The sequence below is a fragment of the Myotis lucifugus genome, unplaced genomic scaffold (genome assembly GCF_000147115.1).
Source record: "Myotis lucifugus unplaced genomic scaffold, Myoluc2.0 scaffold_72, whole genome shotgun sequence".
Taxonomy (NCBI): domain Eukaryota; kingdom Metazoa; phylum Chordata; class Mammalia; order Chiroptera; family Vespertilionidae; genus Myotis; species Myotis lucifugus.
Window position 1 is genome coordinate 3,800,671 of NW_005871120.1, and position 17,807 is coordinate 3,818,477.

At 54.0% G+C, this 17,807-nt stretch overlaps 2 protein-coding genes across 4 annotated transcripts in view; one reads left to right on the plus strand and one right to left on the minus strand.

Moving 5' to 3' along the window:
* Positions 1 to 13,335, plus strand: PAM16 (presequence translocase associated motor 16). Of its 3 annotated transcripts, XM_023755251.1 has the most exons (6): positions 1 to 303; positions 1,105 to 1,385; positions 6,900 to 6,984; positions 7,815 to 7,951; positions 8,368 to 8,433; positions 13,076 to 13,335. In XM_023755251.1, exons 3-6 carry the CDS (start codon positions 6,927 to 6,929, stop codon positions 13,169 to 13,171), a joined length of 357 nt encoding a protein of 118 aa, XP_023611019.1. In that variant the 5' UTR covers positions 1 to 303; positions 1,105 to 1,385; positions 6,900 to 6,926; the 3' UTR covers positions 13,172 to 13,335. The 3 variants fall into 3 exon arrangements, with proteins under 3 accessions (XP_023611019.1, XP_014312776.1, XP_006090479.1); XM_014457290.2 differs by lacking the exon at positions 1,105 to 1,385 and having other exon boundaries at positions 31 to 303; positions 13,076 to 13,330; XM_006090417.3 differs by lacking the exons at positions 1,105 to 1,385; positions 13,076 to 13,335 and adding an exon at positions 8,864 to 9,025 and having other exon boundaries at positions 127 to 303.
* Positions 10,784 to 17,807, minus strand: part of GLIS2 (GLIS family zinc finger 2) — a 20,062-nt gene continuing 13,038 nt past the window's right edge. Inside the window, exons 2-7 of the mRNA XM_006090419.3 lie at positions 15,792 to 16,014; positions 14,745 to 14,917; positions 14,225 to 14,401; positions 14,010 to 14,143; positions 13,807 to 13,925; positions 10,784 to 12,815 (exon numbers count right to left, since the gene is read on the minus strand). Coding sequence (XP_006090481.1) covers positions 12,016 to 12,815; positions 13,807 to 13,925; positions 14,010 to 14,143; positions 14,225 to 14,401; positions 14,745 to 14,917; positions 15,792 to 15,963 — 1,575 coding nt within the window. The 5' untranslated portion in view covers positions 15,964 to 16,014 and the 3' untranslated portion in view covers positions 10,784 to 12,015. The remainder of the gene's footprint in view (positions 12,816 to 13,806; positions 13,926 to 14,009; positions 14,144 to 14,224; positions 14,402 to 14,744; positions 14,918 to 15,791; positions 16,015 to 17,807) is intronic.

Below are 17,807 nucleotides of genomic sequence, written 5' to 3' on the forward strand. Positions count from 1 at the left end.
GTGACTCCTAGCGCCCCGGGATAAGCTCGGGGTCCCAGAGGGTCCTGGGACCGCCCATCACCCGCGCCTGATCACCTCCGGAGCCCAGCGCGACGCAGGACCCGCCCCCAACTTCGCCCAGGTCTCCTGCGTAACCACTGACACTCCGCCCCTCTGGATCCAGGCTACGCGCATGCCCAACGTGGCGTCGCGCACGCGCTCTCCGTAGCTCTCTTCGACCTTTGACCTGCCGGCCGCCCTTGAGCCGGGGCCGCGAGGCGTGGAAGACGGAGCCCGCGCCCCCGAGGCAGAGCAGCTGCCATGGTGAGGCCTGAGTCGGGGGCTGCCTGGGGTGGGAGGGGGGAGGAGGCCATTTCGGGGCGAGGGCGGCGAGTTCCCCTTACGTGCCCGGCGGGAAGCGGGGCCAAGGGCGTCGCACCTGGGGGTACCTAGGCGGGCGCTGGCGGCCTCGGAGCCGGGGAGAGCCGACTGGCTGGAAGGCAGGGCTCCCGCGGACGCGATGGCCGTGCACCAGCCCATGTGCGAGCAGCCGGAGGCGGAGCTGAGCCCGGCACGCGAGCCCCCGCTCTGTCCTGGACTAGTTGTTGGTGCGGTCCTGCTAGTGTCCCCACTTGGAAGCTGGCGAAACGGCTCCGAGACTTTCACAATAAAGTGGGAGAACTGGCTGGGGCTTGAACCAGGCCCTGCGACGCTGAAAACGGTGTTTCTGCGGCACCATTGGCACCTGGAGCCGGTCCACACACCTGGGCCACGCCGGCTGCGTCGGGGCACTTGGGACCCCCTTAAAAATGCAGGGTTCTACTCAGTTGTTTACAGCGTCGTCCCCATACCAGTGAATGCACGAATGGGTGGAACAACAAATCTCTCCCTCTTCCTCTCTCTCTGAAATCAGTAAATTAAAAAATGTATACTTAAAAAAAATACAGGGTCCTGAGCTCTGCCCCGTCTCAAAGCGATTGATGCAGGGTTTGAGGAAACACTTCTTAACTGAAAGTGGTAAGAATAACAGAAGAGCTTACAAGTGCCAGCCCCTGCGCTGAGGCTTTAAGTAGATTTTCATGGAATTCTTTCTTTTTCTTTTTGATTTTTATGTAATTCTTAAAGAAGTCGGTGCTTCTCACTGTCCCCATTTCACAAGAGAAGGAACCTGAAGCTCTGCATGTTTGACTCCTCCAGGGTCACTCATCCCACGAGTGTCTGAGATGGCACCTCTCCTTCTGTGTCCTAAGACTTGCTGTTTCCCATCACATGATTCCTGCTTTGTAATGGTCACTGCCATTTGTTGGGGCCCTATGATGAGCCCTCGCTCCCACATGTAACTCTGAGCCACCCTCAAGGGCTGAGTAAAATGTGGCTCTGGAGGAGTTTGTATCCTATAGGAGAAGGTAGGCCAGTCTGTCAATTAAGACAACTCGATAAGATATTAATAGGACAAGAACAAGTGCTATGGGAAGGTAGAAATGGGAGGAGACCGGGAAGGTTTCACTTGGGTGGGGGTCACGTGACTAGGTCTTGAAGGATGTTGGATTTTGACAGTATTGGAGTGGAAGGGAGGATATTCAAGGTTATGGGTACGGAGTTTTTTTTGGGGGGGGGGGTGATGAAAATGTTTTGGAACTAGTGATGATGGTCACACAACTCTAAATACACTAGAAAGCACTGAATTGCCCACTTCAGAAGAATCACTTATGCGGTGTGTGAATTCAGAGCTGCAGAGGTTTCAGGTAAAGAAGTAGAGGGGCTGATGTAGTAGGAGTAGAGTGATGTGAGAGAGTGAGGGAAGAGAAACCAGGGAAGTCATTTGTACCTGGACCGAACTGGAGAGTGGACTGAATTTGCAGGCGGTGTTGGTGGAGAGTTGTGTGTATTGTCAGGGGAGGCTAGAGCCCTCCTTCAGCAGAGGGTGGGGGGGGCATTTGGAAATTCTGTCTGGGGACTTAGAGATTATGAGACTTCAGTTTGCCCAAAGCAGAGCTGACGGTGTCTTGGTTAAATGTCACATTCATTCAAATATGTATCAGGCACCTGCTGCGCCAGCCACAGGCCAGGCCCACACATACCATGGTAAATTGGACAGTTGTGGTCTTGACCTCCCTCCTGCTTAGTTGTGATACCAACAGCTGTTTGCAGGGGCCCTGTATGAACAGAGCCCCTTCCTATCTCAGTGCATCCTTGAAAGAAAGGGGTGAATCTCAGTGGCTGTCTCTGCCCACCAGCCTGAGGGCCTGGAACTGTTCCTTGAAGGAAACATTGCACATGGGTTTGTCTGAAAGCCAGGCTCCCTTGTTGATGCACTTGATTTGGGATAAACCACATTCCTGAGTGCTCTCCCACCCCCAGCTGCGGGCCTTTGGTCCTGCATTAGGCCAGGATGCTTCCCGGGTGAGAAAGCATGTGTGCTGTCCACAGTGGGTCCCAGGCTCGGAATCCTGGCTCTGACCTCTGCTCCTTAACTGTCAGCTTCGCCTGAAGTTGGATGCTGTGTCAGCCAATTGCTCTGGCCCAGGGTCTTCAGGCCCAAATGTCAGTCTGTGGACTATGGGCTTTCTGAGAGAGGCCTCAGCCAGTGGCTGTCTTCATCACCTGTGGTAGCTATAGTTGGCAGAACTCTGCTTCCCCATCCATCTTCAGCTCTGAGCGTAGTTGAATCACAATTGGTGCTTAGCAGGTGTCTGGGTCTTGAATAGATGGATGAGAGACTTGGCTATACCTCTGATCTCTAGATTATTCAACACCAAGTACGACCTGGTCCAGAAGCAAAGGCAGCTGTTGAGTTGCTCTGGACCTGCCACTGTCTGTCTGTCCTCTTGGTCTTATGTGCATTGCCTCCTGAGGGTCTTACAGCTCTCCTGTGAGGAAGGTATTATTCTCCCCATTTTGCAGATAAGAAAACAAATTCAGCCCTGGTTGGATAGCTCCTTCGGTTAGAGCAGTGGTCGACAAACTCATTAGTCAACCGAGCCAAATGTCAACAGTACAACGATTGAAATTTCTTTTGAGAGCCAAATTTTTTTAAACTTAAACTATATAGGTAGGTACAATGTTATTAACTTAATTAGGGTACTCCTAAGCTGGCCTTTGCTAAAAACGTCCTCAGTCTGATTGAGGTACGTTCGCTGAGGTCGACTCCTTCCAACTCTCCCATCCACACTCGTCTTGTATACTTGTTTCGTCTATCTCCTTTCTGAAAACTGACTTCTGCGCATGGGCCACGAAGTTTCAATTGCACTGTACGTGCGCGCCCACACGTGGTATTTTATGGAAGAGCCACACTCAAGGGGCCAAAGAGCCGCATGTGGCTCGCGAACCGCGGTTTGCCGACCACTGGGTTAGAGCATTGTCCTGAAACGCCAAGGTTGTGGGTTCAAATCCCCGGTCAGGACACATACAAGAATCAACCAATGAATATGTAAATAAGTGGAACAGCAAAGTGATGTTTATCTCTCTTCCTGACCCCTCCCTTCACTTCTCTCTAAAATCAATAAGTAAACAGAAAAAAAATTCAGAGAGGTTGAGTAATTTGCCCAGCGCCATACAACTAACAAGAAGCAAAGCTGGGGCCTGGCTGGCGTGGCTCAGTGGTTGGGTGTCGACCTATGAACCAGAAGATCAAGATTTGATTCCCAGTCAGGGCACATGCCTGGGTTGCAAGCTCAATCCTCAGTTGGGGATGTGCATGAGGCAGCCAGTCGATTATTCTCTTTCATCATTAATGTTTCTCTTTTCCTCTCCCTTCCTCTCTGAAATTGATACAAATATATTTAAAAAAAAAAAAAAAAGAAGCAAAGCTGGGGATTCCAGGTTATGTCAGCCCAGCTCCAAAGCAGCATTCTCACTGTGCTTTCACATTGCTTCTGAGGTCCCTGGCTTTTTGCAGCCTTCTCCCCTGAGTAACTAGAGAATCTATGAAATCAGCTGCTTTATTGGGAGAAGCTTTGTTACTCCATAGTGACTGGCCATTGTCAAGTTTTGTTAATAGTAATAAATGAAAACCAACATTTATTGATCACCTACTGTGTCATCAGGCTCTGTATCAGGCACTTTACACACATTACCTCATTTAATCCTTATGGCAGTCCCATTGTTGGTGAGGAATCGGAGGCTCAGGGAGGTTGAGAACTTGTCCAGGGCACACAGCTGGGATTTGCACACGGGTAATCCCAAAGCTTGCCTGTGTAACCACTAGATCACACGGCCTCCCCTGGGAGTTGGCTCTCCCGGGAACCTTGTAGTCTAATTCGGCTGACCAGGCAGCTCCCTTAGCTACTGGGAAACTGCAGAACAGCCCAACCTTCCTTGCAGCCACAGAGCTCTGGCAGCTGGAACCATGGAGCCACCATGCCACTTTGGTTTGAAGCCTAGAGGGGATGGTAGGGGGAATTGCCCATTACAGCCTTGTTCTTAACATTCATTTTTTTTAGCAACAGTTACTACCCTGGGCAGAGTACAAGGTGGTACAATGGTGTTGCACTCAGGCATGTGCCAGCAAAGGAGGGTATGTTCTGAAGGTTGAAGGTGCCAGGCCAAGGAAACCCTCTGGAGTCACCTAGTGGCCTGTCAGCTCTCTCTGTCACTCAGACCGGACCAGCAATTCATCCCAGAGCCTCCTGTCCCACTTGAGAGTGGCTTTAGGTGGGGTTGGGGAGTCAGGTGAGGCTTCCCACCCAGTCAATACCATGTCCATTGTTTGTCTTCACACCTGCAAGGCAGCTGGCTGGAGTCCTGATCATAGGAGTCTCCACTGAGCTTTGGTTTCTGGTGTGAAATACAGGGCTTATGAAATTTCCACCCACTCGTGAAGTCCAAAACCACTTCCATTTATTAATTCCTGACAATGGCCCAGAATTACTAGGGAAGGGCAGGTTCAAGGGAGGCCAGTTCTGGAGTCTGGATTCCACTGGAATCTGACAAGACCCTCTGGCCTCTGGGTTGGGTCCTTGCTCCTTGTCAGGTTGCTTTGTTGCCCTTCCTGCAGATCCCAGAACCCTGTATGAGATGGGCAACCTAGGGATGCCATGGCTGATAGCACTGGCTTTGGGATCCTTGCCCACCTTCCCCTGAGTACTAGCTGTGTGTCCTTGGGCTGGTCTCTAAATACCTCTGTGCTTTAGTGTCTTTTTTTGTTTTGTTCTTTTTGTGTTATTTTTTATGTCTCAGTGTCTTGAGTTGTTAGGGTTAAATGGCACAATAGCCCTAGCCGGTTTGGCTCAGTGGATAGAGCTTGGGCCTGCGGACTGAAGGGTCCCAGGTTTGATTCCAGTCAAGGGCATATGCCCGGGTTGTGGGCTCGATCCCTAGTAGGGGGCGTGCAGGAGGCAACTAACCAATGATTCTCATCATTGATGTTTCTATCGTTCTCTCCCTCTCCCTTTGTCTCTTAAATCAATAAAAATATTTGTTAAAAATAAAAAATAAATAGCACAATAAACAGAATGTGTTTGGCGTGGTGCCTGTCACTCTTGCTTAGATTACTTGCTTAGATACTTGTTGACTGATAGGAAATCTAAAGACAGAAAAGTACAAAGAACAAGGGAAACCACTTGGATGTGCCCCATGAACAGTGTTGACCTGCAGTGAGCATTCTCCAGGTGTCCTCTACCAAGTTTGTACCATCTCTCACACACAGTCATTTTCACATGGGCAGGCTATATGTAATCTCTGTTCACTGTAAGATCTGCACATTTGCCCATCTCAGCTGCCTTCCTGGTCCCCTAGGCTTTTGGCTGCTACCTGGACATTTCTTATGCTTTCTCCCAGTTTTGGCTCCCCGTGGTCCCTCGGCCTAGGAAGCCCCAGTATCCCCATCATAATTCTACCTGCCCTTCAAAACCCATCCCAGTAGAAATACTATTGTCTTCTAGTAGCTCCATCTCATTCCTGGGTTTCCATCCATGCCTCTGGTCACGTGCTTAATGAGACTCCCCACTTGCCTCTGTGGTGCATGGACCCCTGTGGTCTCAGGGTGGGACACTGCCTCGGAGGATTTCCCTGCAAGGCCTGGAGGTGTGGGAGCTCCAAGGACAGGGGCCCCTGCGTCTTATTTTATTTTATTGATTTGATTGAGTTGAGGGGGGAGGGGGGAGGGGGGAGGGGGAGGTGAGAGAGAAATTGATTTGTTGTTCCATTTATTTATGTATTCATTGGTTGACCCCTGTCTGTATGTGCCCTGACCAGGAATTGAACCCACAACCTTGGAGTATAGGAACAACACTCTAACCAACTGAGCAACTCAGCCAGGGTTGGGCCCGTGTATCTTTGTAGTCTAAATGTTGCCTCTCAGTGAGTGAGTGAGCCGGTGGAGGAATACGTAACAGCCCTGCGCTCCCTCATTACTTCGTCCTTGATGTGTTTGTCTAAATGCCTGCCTCATGGCCTTTCCCTCCTGGAAGGTACAGAGTTTTTGCTGTGTTGTGTTGAGTGGAGTACACTTGAATAGTGTTGGGAAAATTAGAATGTCACCAGTAGAATGAAGGTTGGACCAGCCAGAACTAGGGCCGGTCCCAGAAACACAGAAAGTGCCCTCGTTGGCCTAGATGCCAAAGTGAGTTAGTGGGTGAGTCTGGGACTGGCCCTAGTTCTGGCTCCTGGCCACAGTATTATTCCTGAAGCCAGTGGCTTCTGTGCCCTGCAGCCACTTTGCCTTGGCTGCTATCTGCCTCTTCCAGAGGCCAAGGGAGAAGCCAAGTGGTGTGCCTCTGGGGACTTGGTCAGGTTTACCCCCTCACCTACTACCTCATGAACGCCTGAAGCCACCCAAAGTAGCTTTTCATTAGAAAAGGCCTGTGGCTGCCGTTTTGTGTTTTATTACCTCAACTTTCTGGGGGCCACTCAGCAGCCATTTCCAGGGTGCCACCTTTGGGGGCTGCAGCCTGCTAACCAAATGCCTGCTTTGCCAACAGGCCAAGTACCTGGCCCAGATCATTGTGATGGGGGCGCAGGTGGTGGGCAGAGCCTTTGCCCGGGCCCTGCGGCAGGAATTTGCAGGTAAGCTTGACCCCTGTCTCCCCCTGGGGTGGGAGCTCCTGCCCAGGTCAGACTTTCCCCATAGCAATGGGCCCTGCATGCTGGGCCAGTTGTGAATGCAGGATTTCTGTGGGTTGGGGTTCTGGCAGCTTGGGTAGCCTGGGGCACTTCCCATGGTTGGGGGCAATGATGGACTGTGAAGCATTCCCATAAGAGAGAGACCTGGTTGACAGGAGCATACAGGCAGGAGTTGGCAAACTGGCCTACCTAGCCATTTGCTTTTGTAGATAAAGTTTTATTGGAACACAGCTATACCCTCTGGCTGCTTTTAAGACAGAGTCCAACACGGACTAATTGGCCTGCAAAGCCCTCTGATCCCTTAAGTAAAAGTGTATGGGCTTCTGAATCTAGGGTCATTGAAAAGGAAGTGGTCACCGGAGGCAGCCTGCTTTGGTGTCCTAGGTAACCAGTGGGCAGAGCTATTGCTGCCTCCTCTTGCCACAACTTCGCTCTGCTCCCCTTAGCCTAAAGATCCCCAACTTTCTAAGTGCCCAGATGAGGGCGCAGTAGAGAGAAGAGGGACAGGGTAATCTTTGCGGTCTAGGCTGGGGACTAGGCTCCAGGTTTGGTGACTAGACCCTGCCCCCTAGTGGAGCAAATCTGTCCTCACTTCAATACCCTCCAACACTACCCCCCCCCCCCCCCAAAAAAAAAAGAAACCACTCCTGGAGAAATGCCCTCTGGCCACTTCTGCCTCCATGTGTCACTTGCCAGGGGTGAGCCACCTACATGGAAGGCCAGGTGAGCTCTGGGCTGCTGAGGGTTGAGCACTAACCCACATGTTCACACAGCCAGCCGGGCAGCAGCTGATGCCCGGGGACGTGCTGGACACCAGTCTGCAGCCGCCTCTAACCTCTCCGGCCTCAGCCTCCAGGAGGCACAGCAGATTCTCAATGTCTCCAAACTGAACCCCGAGGAGATCCAGAAGGTGAGGCCACTGGGCTTGATCTGAGACAAGCAGACCAGAAAGGGGGGTGGGGGTGGGGGGCAGACCAGCAGCGTGGGTAAGAGTAAAGGAGGCCTGGCAGGAAGGGGTAGGGTAGATTTGGGGTACAGCCAGCTGGGACTCCGACTTGTGGGAGCCAGTGTCCCTTGTTAGTTTTTAGGCCCAAGGGAGGCAGTAGCAGGGGCATTGAGCAGTTGGTAGCAGCCAAACCCCTCCCTCCGTGGGTACCTGTTCACCTTTCTGCCCCTTAGTGGTTGTAGTGGCTTCCTGTGTGGCATTTCAGGCATGCAGGGCGGAGGGATCGAGCCCTTTTGCTTTCCTTCTTTGTCATCTCCTAGCTTCCCCCGCCTCTGTAACCCAGAGACTGCACACCTCTCACCGTCTCCCCTCCTCTGCAGAAGTACGAACACCTATTCAAGGTGAATGATAAATCTGTGGGCGGCTCCTTCTACCTGCAGTCAAAGGTGAGTAGTGTTTGCTGCTGGGAGGAGGGCAAGCCATGTTCCAGGTAGTTCAGGGCTTGGCAGGTAGAAAGATGTGTGGGCCTTTCCCTGGTGCCCCAACCTCAGGGAGACCCCCTAAACTGTCACTCCTTTTGGCTGCCTCAGCTGTTGGGTTCTGTCAGGCTAAGCCCTGCATCAGCCTGGACAGTGGCCCTCCCAACAGCCATGACTTTGAGGGAAGAGGACCATTAGCTGGTGGATTGCTAGAAGCAGCTTCAGATCCCATATGACAGTCCACATGCCCTGGGCTGTCTCCTTGTAGGGGGAAGTCCCCAGGCCACCTTTCCCACCACAGGCACTAGACCTGCCTCCTGCCGTCCGGGACTCACAGCTGGAATTGGACCATCTTGTGCAGGCCACCCTACCTAGCTGTTTGTAACTCCTTCCCCAGGTGGTCCGAGCGAAGGAGCGCCTTGAGGAGGAGCTCCGAATCCAGGCCCAGGAGGACAGAGAGAAAGAGAAGAGGCCACAAACGTGACCACTGGCTCTTCCCACCCCCCCTTCCACCTCTAATTTATAGCTCGTTAATAAATGTCTTTTCCGCATTTCTCAATTGCACGTCCAGATTCCAGAAAACAGACTGCTCTTCCTGCCAGCCATGGGCTGGTGGGAGAAGGGCAAGGGGCTGGGTGGGTAAGTTTGGCAAGAAGCCAGGCAGCCTACCCACCTGGCCCGGCCTGCCCGTGGAGAGCCAGCCAAGTTCTGTTATGTACTGGACACAGCCACTCCTGCTGTCAGTGCCAGCACCAGGTCCCTTCTATAGTATGACCATCCTTGGATCTGCCGCTGCCCTTCTCACCTGGGGACAGAGCCCTGGGCACCCAAGCTCTGTCACAGAGCACCTCTCCACACTGAGTTTGACTCTAGCATCTCAGTGATTGGGGCCAATGCTCCATGTACAGCTGGGGAAGAGAAGCCTCTCGTTGCACGGAGGCCCTGGAGCTGGGTCTTCCTAAGGGCTAAGCCACTTACCAAAGCCACCGCAGGTACTGCAGGACAAGCAGCTAAGCCTGTGCGCTTTGTCTGGAATCTTGCTTTTCAGCTCCTAGCACTCCTGCCCTTCCAGCTCCCAGCAGAATGTTGAGGTGATGGCACCCACAGGGTTAGGAGGAAACCCCAGAACGGCCTCTGGGTGCCGCAGGCTGGAGTGGGTGACCTTAGAGCCAGACACAGGACAGTTGGAAGTGATCTCTTGTTGGGTGGCCCAGCTTCTGGCACATCCACAACAGAAACCATCTTTGCAACTCACTTTTATTGTTTCTTTATAAACTTCCTCTCACATGGAGGAATATATTGTTATAGTCATTAGCTTATCTTTTTTTTTTTCTTTTTACTCTATGCTAACAGCAGTGGAGCCAAGAGGAGGAAAAACATAAGCTACGATAGAAAGGCACTTAGAACCTGTTAAAATACTGATATCCTGGAATGTGCAACAACAAACCAACAACAACACATATACCAGCTCTCTTGAGCCTGGTCTATCACTGAGTCACATGCTGAGCTAATGTCATCTTCCAGTGCCCTGTTCCTCTGCTCCCTGGGCTTCAACTGCAAACCCAAACCCCTCATCCCCCAACTGGGGACTTAAAGGGCCTGGGGCCCTTCATGGGGTGGGGATGCCTGGGTCCTGGATGAAGCCTGAAGGAGACCAGCTCCTTCCTGTTCTGCTCACAGCCCCTTCGAGAGGCAGAGCCAGCACTGCCAGGCCCTGTTAGGGCGGGCTGGGTCAGGGTGACCCCTCTAGGACAGAAGGGCAGTCCAGAAAAGGGTAGGGGTCAGCAGAGCTGCTGAGGAACAGTAGGGGGACTCTGGAACTGCAGGGCTACTACGGACCCCACTGCTGTCCTGCAGCTCCCTTGTTCTGTCAGGGAAAGGGAAGGGTTGCTCACTGATGCCAAGGACTGGGCAGGCCTGGAGCCAAAGCTCCTGTGCCTAGACCAGTGCCTCGGCACAGTGAGGGTTCAGGGTGGGGAAAGCACTTGCTGCATCCCCAGGGCCTGGTGGGAGAGCCCATTCCCTAGGGTCAGGTAGTGAGTGGGCACCTGGAACACCAGCATCCTTGGCTTATTCTGGCCCCTGGGATTTAAAAAAAAAAAAGTCTAGGACAGCCAAAACCGGTTTGGCTCAGTGGATAGAGCGTCGGCCTGCGGACTGAAGGGTCCCAGGTTCGATTCCGGTCAAGGGCATGTACCTGGGGTTGCGGGCACATCCCCAGTGGGGAGTGTGCAGGAGGCAGCTGATCGACGTTTCTCTCTCATCGATGTTTCTAACTCTCTATCTCTCTCCCTTCCTCTCTGTAGAACACCAGCATCCTTGGCTTATTCTGGCCCCTGGGATTTAAAAAAAAAAAAGTCTAGGACAGAGGCTCAGATGGAAGAAGCCAGAGGAAACAGCATATCTTAAGTCCAGGCTTCCACCAACTTCCCCCTCCCAGGTGGAGGGACTGGGCCTCCCATAGGCAGTCTTGACTGCTTCACCACCCCCCAAGCCCAAGGCCTCAGTCCATGGCCTCTGGAAAGCTCCTGTGCCCAGCACTGGCCTGTAGCCCTCCCTTACCTGTGTGCTGGCTGTGACTTGGCACCCCAGAATGAGAACTGTCCCAAGGTGGGGTCATCCCCAGCCAGCTTCCAGCCTCCTATCAGCCTGCAGGTGTCTGCAGCCCCAAGTGCAAGAGGGACACTGCCCAGGCCAGGCCCACCCCACCTGTTCCCTGAGCCAGGCCTGCCCGAGGTCCTGGCACCTCCCTTCCCCACACCCCAAGGCTCCCTACAAGGTGGAGGGGGGAGGCCAGTGGTAAAGAGGCAGCTGAGTGGTCAGCTGTTCCCTCGTTTCAGAGAGCACCGTCCAAACCAGAGAGGGGCTGCTTCGGGTAGGTCGGTAGGTGATGAGGGGCAGTGGGCCGAGCAGGCCTCCCTCTCTGAGCAGGAGGCACCTTGTCATAAGGATAAGGTGGCTCTTCCTGTGGCTTTGCAGGGGCCTGCGTCTGTCTTCTCTCCCTCTGGAGGGTGGGCCAGAGGGAAAGGGGTCCAAGGAGCCCCCGAGCGGGAGCCTGGTGAAATCAGGCAGGATGGGTAGGGGCCTCAATCCTGGGCTCCTCGTCACAGCTTACCACATGAAGGGGTGCGGAAGCCCTGGGCCAGCAGAGGGGGCAGATGCCACCCCACCTGCCCCCACTGCTGGGATGTGGCTGGCAAGTGACAAGGTAGGGAGGGAGGGTGACCTGTCCAGGTTGGCCACTGGGTGAGGGAGGCACCAGGGTGGAGGACAGGGCCAGGAGACTGAGGGCCAGAGGTGAGCAAGGCCTCAGCACTCAGGGGCTCAGGTCTCTCTGGCGAGTAGGCAGTTCCTCCTTTGGGAGCCTGGGACACCAGCAATGACCTAGCACCATCCTTGCCACCCAGCTTGTCTGGGGCTGGGGCTGGGGCTGCCAGGGGAACACAGCCAACCAGGCCCTGGGGGCAGGACATTATTGCTATTTCGCAGAAAAGTTTCCGTTCGTCGGGGCAGGGCTGGGAGCTTCGGGTCGTCGTCCCTGGGATGAGTTCAATTCACCACAGCTGGTTTGAGCAGCACTGAGCCAGGCGGGATGACCACCCAGCCAGGGGCCAGGGCCTCTGGGCTGCTGGCCGCCGAATTGACGCCTGTGGACAGGTCCAGCACGGTGCCTGGCAGCAGGGGGAGTCCTTCTGGGCTGGGCCGGGAGCGGCCACTCTCAGTCCTTTCCAGGGGGGTCTTGCGGCCCTCCAGGCCAAGGGCCCTGACTGGCACTGCCCCACGCCCCTTCTCCCCCTCGGCCTTGCCACCCGTGGAGCCAGCCAGGAGGGAGACCACAGGCAGGCCCAGTCCACCAACCCCAAAGGGTGAGGGCATCAGTGGGTTCTTGGCCAGATTGAGGGGCAGGACAGGGCCTGGCAGCTCATGGCCCATGCCCGCCCCACTCCCCCCACCCCCACCATTGCCACAGGCCAGGGCACTGAGGTCAAGGGGGCCGGGGGCCAGAGGCAGGGGCAGGCCGGGCAGGCCAGGGCCTCCGAAGAGGGCAGCTGGGTTGGGGATAATGATCTGGGCCCCACTGACATAGGGGCTGCCGTCGGGGGCAGGCAGTGGTGGTTTGGGGGGTGGGCGCAGTTGTAGGAGCTCCTGCTGCTCATGGGACACGAAGTGGCCATGGGCCTTGATGTGCTTGCGCAGCGAGCTGGGGTCCGTGTAGCGCTTGTGGCAGCCAGGCATCTTGCAGTAGTAGGGCTTGTCCACGTAGTGGGTTCGAGTGTGCTTGAAGCGGTCACTTGAGTTGGAGTAGCGCTTGTTGCAGCCCTCATATGGGCAGACGTAGGGTTTCTCACCTGCGAGTGGGGCTGGTGTGAGAGGTCTCCCAGCCCAGTGTCCTGCCCGCACCTACTACCTACTTGGCAGACCCCAGACCAAGTTGTCCTTGAAAGTACAGACTCCCATTTGAGGGGCGGTGTCCTCAGCACCTGGCATGAGATGTGACTCTAGGTAGAGGCAGCAAGGCACAGCCACTGAACAGCCAGCCTGGTTACCCTCAGAACCCCTGTGCACTGATTGTGTGCCCTTGGCCTTAGTGCTATGCTTCAAATTGCAGGTGACAACAGCCACGTCAATAAGAGAACTGATAAACCTGATAACAGACTTCCATAAAGCCCCTACTAGAGGCAAGCCCACAGTGAGCACTGCATGAATGCCGACTGCCCTTTATGCAGCCTTTACTCAGCAGAATGGCTCCAGATTTACTAAACGTCTGCTCCCTCACTGACCAGGATGGAGCCACGTGAGGCTATGGGCCTTTGAAGTGTGGCCACTCCAAATTGAGATGTGCGGTGAGTGTAAAATACATACCAGATTCTGCAGACTTCAAACGAAATGAAGATTTTCAGTGTCTCATTGATATATTTTTAATTTTGAAATGATAATGCTTTGGACATAATTGGGTTCCAGAAAATATATGATTACAGTTCATTTCACCTATTTCTCTGTACTTCACGGCAGCAATTAGGAATTTTAAAATCAGGTGTGTGGCTCTGTTGGCCAGTGCTGGCCCTACTGTGTGCTGGCGTATGGTAAGGAGCAAAGCAGACATATTGAATGCAGTCGCAGGTGGCATGAGTCAGACAATCTTACGAACAACAATGCCGAGTGTGGCGGGAAGACCTGTCTGTGCTCCGGTTTATTGAGGGTCTCACCTACAGGAGAGGCTTCCCCCAGCAAGTGGAGCTCGAAAAGGGACCATCAACAATGGGATGCATCCCTGTCTCTTGGGTGCCCGTGGATAGCCAGGCGCCTGCCCAGCTGCTACCCTCCAGCACCCCCTCTCACCTGTATGTGACCGGTTGTGGATTTTCAGGTTCTCCAGGCGGGAGAAGCTCTTGCTACAGGTGGGGCAGCGGTGCGGCTTCTCATTGGTGTGTGTGCGGATATGGATGAGCATCTTGTACCTGCTCCAGGGAGGGCATAGAGCACAGCTCAGCTCAGTGGACACCCGTGCCCCCTCCCTCCTGCCAGCTCTCGCCCTTCCTCACCTGGCATTGAAGCCTCGACCGTGACGGGCGCAGCCTTCCCAGTGGCAGCAGTACCCCGCATCCTTCTCTGGCTTGACATGGTAATCATTAACATGATCCACCAAATCTTGCAGGAGCTCGAAGAGCTGGTTACACTGTGGGGCCAGGGAGGGTTCTGAGCCCATGTGAGGCCACCTGCCCCAGGCCCTGTCCCACTCTTCCTGGCCCCCACTCACCTTGGCCCAACGACAAACCAGCTGCTTGGGCAGGGGTAGCTCTGGCGAGAGGCACTTGTCCTTCGGGGGGGTGAGGAAGGAGGAAGCAGGCAGATGCAGGGCTCCCCCCGAGCCCAGAGGCAGGAAGAACTGGAAGGAGCTGGGGACACTGTCCAGGTAGCGCAGCGGCTGGAAATCCTGGGAGGAGAGGGCGAGGGGCAGAGGTGGTCAGTGCCCCGTGGGGCCAGCAGGCCCAGACCCCTTCTGTCTCCTATAGCAAGTTGAGTTGTCCCCACAATATGTCCTAGTCCTAACCCCCGGTACCTGTGTGACCTCATTTGAAAATAAGATCTTTGTAGATGTGATCAAGTTAGAAGTGTGGTCTAGACAGGGTGAGAGGGGGGGATTCCTAAATCCAGTGACCGCTCTTCATAAGAGAAAGAAGGAGATTTGGATAGAGACACACATAGAGGGAAAGAGGCCATGTGACAACAGACAGAGATTGGAGTGATGTAGTTCAAAACCCACACCTCCTCCTTACCGGGGCAGTAGGGACTGTGGGCAGGTCACCGTTGCCTTGGCGCTCGGGGGACAGCGAGCTGCTGCCATTGGGGGAGTCCAGTCCCGATGATGGTGACAAGCTGAGGTCTACAAGTGGGGCCGCTGAAAAGCGTCCCTCCACCTTCTCAGGGAACTTGGGGTTCAGTAGGAAGCCTAAAAGAGAAGCACAATTCAGGGGTGCTGGAGTCAGGAGTCCTGGTGGGCTAGGCCCTCCCACCTCTGAATCCTAAGCCATGACCCTGGAAGCAAACCCCAGGCACGCCACACCCCCTGACCACCTGGGACCCCAGGTATCTGAGCAACAGCCTATATAACTGACAAATGTGATCTTGGCCATCATGAGAGCTCGGCCATCAGTTGCCATGAAAAGTGGGAAGTATCCATTTTACAGATAGAATGATCTGGTACATAGGGTGAGCAACTGACTAGGAACGTGAAGCTAGGAGCTTCCCATCACATTGGCAGGTAGGGACCTTTTTAACTTTCCCCAGGCCCCGTCTGCCTCCGTGCTCCCCTCCAAAACGCGAGGTTTGGCTAGGTTACTTCTAGAGCCTTCAAGCTCAGAAGGGGTAGATGTGGTTCTCAGGAGCGCCAGGGGCAGAGCAGAAGGCCTGGGCCCGAAGCAGCCTAAGAAACACTTGCTGGGCCAGGTCCCCAATCTCTACTGACTGCTGGCCACCCACACTGCCTCAAAGCCCAGGAGTTGGGTCTCAGGGCCTTCTGTTACCACACAGAAACTCTGCTTCCCCTTCTCAGCTCCTCCAACTCCTCCCAGAGACCTCAACTTGAATCCTGACTCTGCTGTCCCAGCTTTATAAACTGGGCAGGTAACTTCCTTCCTCCTGGGGACAATGTGACCTCCAAAGATAAACTGCTGGAAGGATGAATGGCCAGAGCGTGGGGAGCACTCTAAGCCAGAAGCTGTGAGGGACTGCAGTTATGTCCTGGTGGGCACACCTTGGACATTCTTTCTATTGCCACAGCTCCATCAGGGCCCAGAGACCATGGCCCTGACCCAGTGCAGTACCTGAGGGCGGGGAGCCCGGGGAGCATGGAGTGGGGCTATCGTCCACCAGGCCAAGCTCCCTGTGCAGAGCTCGGTGCCGGACCACACTCAGCGTCCTCTCCCGCTTTTCTCTCGCCGCCCGGAGCTTGGTGATGCTCAGCTTCAGGTCAAGCGGCTCGTCCAAGGAGTGCATAGTGGTGGGGGGCTGGGGTTGGAGGTGGCAAGCTGGTATTCAGGCAGGAACCTAGGGGAGGACAGGAGCTGTGCTGTGACACTGTGATCCCAAGTCCTCCTTGGGCTACATTTATTAAAGCCCACAGGAGCGGGAGGCAGTGTGTGTGCAGGTGTGTGAAGGCTGTCTCCCCAGGTAGGGAAACCTTCTGAGTGGCCTGGCCAGCACGTATCATGAAGAGAGCCAACCATCTACTCAGATCTTCCATGTCCACTTCCCACAAGTCTTTTCTGGTAGGCAAAGCTCAAAGAGTCCATTTTGCCATAAAGCCGAGTTTTGGAGACCCTGCCTCAGGTCACAGAGCTAGGAAGTGGTAGAGCTACCAGATTCAAGGTCAGATCTTCCAAGAAATAACCAGCCAAGTCCCAACGATCATTTCTTCCTGAGTGGCAAGTCATACCTGGAGCACATGCCTGGTTTGAGCCGAAAGTCCCAAAACCAGGCCTGAGGAGCAATAGGTGTTCTCCAAGGTGGCCATGAGAGGCCCTCAGCTACTGACTGCTGAGGGATGATTGGGATCTGTGGTCACCTCTAAGGGAACAAAGCTGAGAGATGGCTGAGCAAAGCCTGGCCCCAAGGGATGGGGGTGCAGACAGGTGGCATTGCCTCACAACGGTCATTTCTGACTGAGTGGCAAGTCATACCTGGAGCACATGCCTGGTTTGAGCCGAAAGTCCCAAAACCAGGCCTGAGGAGCAATAGGTGTTCTCCAAGGTGACCATGAGAGGTCCTCAGCTACTGACTGCTGAGGGATGATTGGGATCTGTGGTCACCTCTAAGGGAACAAAGCTGAGAGATGGCTGAGCAAAGCCTGGCCCCAAGGGATGGGGGTGCAGACAGGTGGCATTGCCTCACAGGTAAGATCAGAAGAGGTGTCCATAGGCACAGGGAGCCAGAGGGCTCTGGGCCGCCACTAGGGGGCAGCTGGGGGCTGTGGCCCAGCCAGGCCAGCCAGGGGCAGGGTTGGAAGGAAGTGGACCAGCTCTGTCTGGTGGTTACTAAAACATATGCATATATCATTTTTTTTTTTTTTGGTGATGACATTCTTTTATTACGAGTTCTCATGCTGGAATTTTTACCATTTTCTTAGAATGTCTCAGTGATGTAATTTTCTTCACATAAAAATGACCCAAAAGCAAGGTCAACTCCTCATTCCAAATTAACACTTCTTACAGAGGCGATCTTTTCACATGTGGGGAAACTGTCACAGCGTTTCCTTGCATTTGTTAATTGAGATGATTACTCCCTGAAAATCTATCTGCTAAACAAGCCAACACTAAGATACTCCCTGCCATCCACTGAATCCAGGTTTTCACAATTTATTATTTTTAATTTTTAAAAAAATATATTTTATTGATTTTTTACAGAGAGAAAGGGAGAGGGAGAATTAGAAACACAGATGAGAGAGAAACATCGATCAGCTGCCTCCTGCACACCCCGCACTGGGGATGTGCCCGAAACCAACGTACATGCCCCTGACCGGAATCGAACCCGAGACCCTTGAGTCCGCAGACCAACGCTCTATCCACTGAGCCAAACCGGTCAGGGCAAGGTTTTCACAGTTTAAAACAGAATAATCCCATCAGCACCATGTGGTAAGAGACTTTGCATGTTTTGTTTGGTGTGTCTCCTGGGGGCCAGTGTTGCCTACAGAGCTGTGTGGTGCTCTCTCCACGGAGCAGGACAGGGGAGGACAGCCCCCACATCCCCACTCGTTTTCTCCAGGTCAAGCCCCTCAGCAATTTAAGCAGTCCTCACCTAGTCCCAAGCCCTGGCTCATCTGTTTCCTAGGACAAGCTCCACTT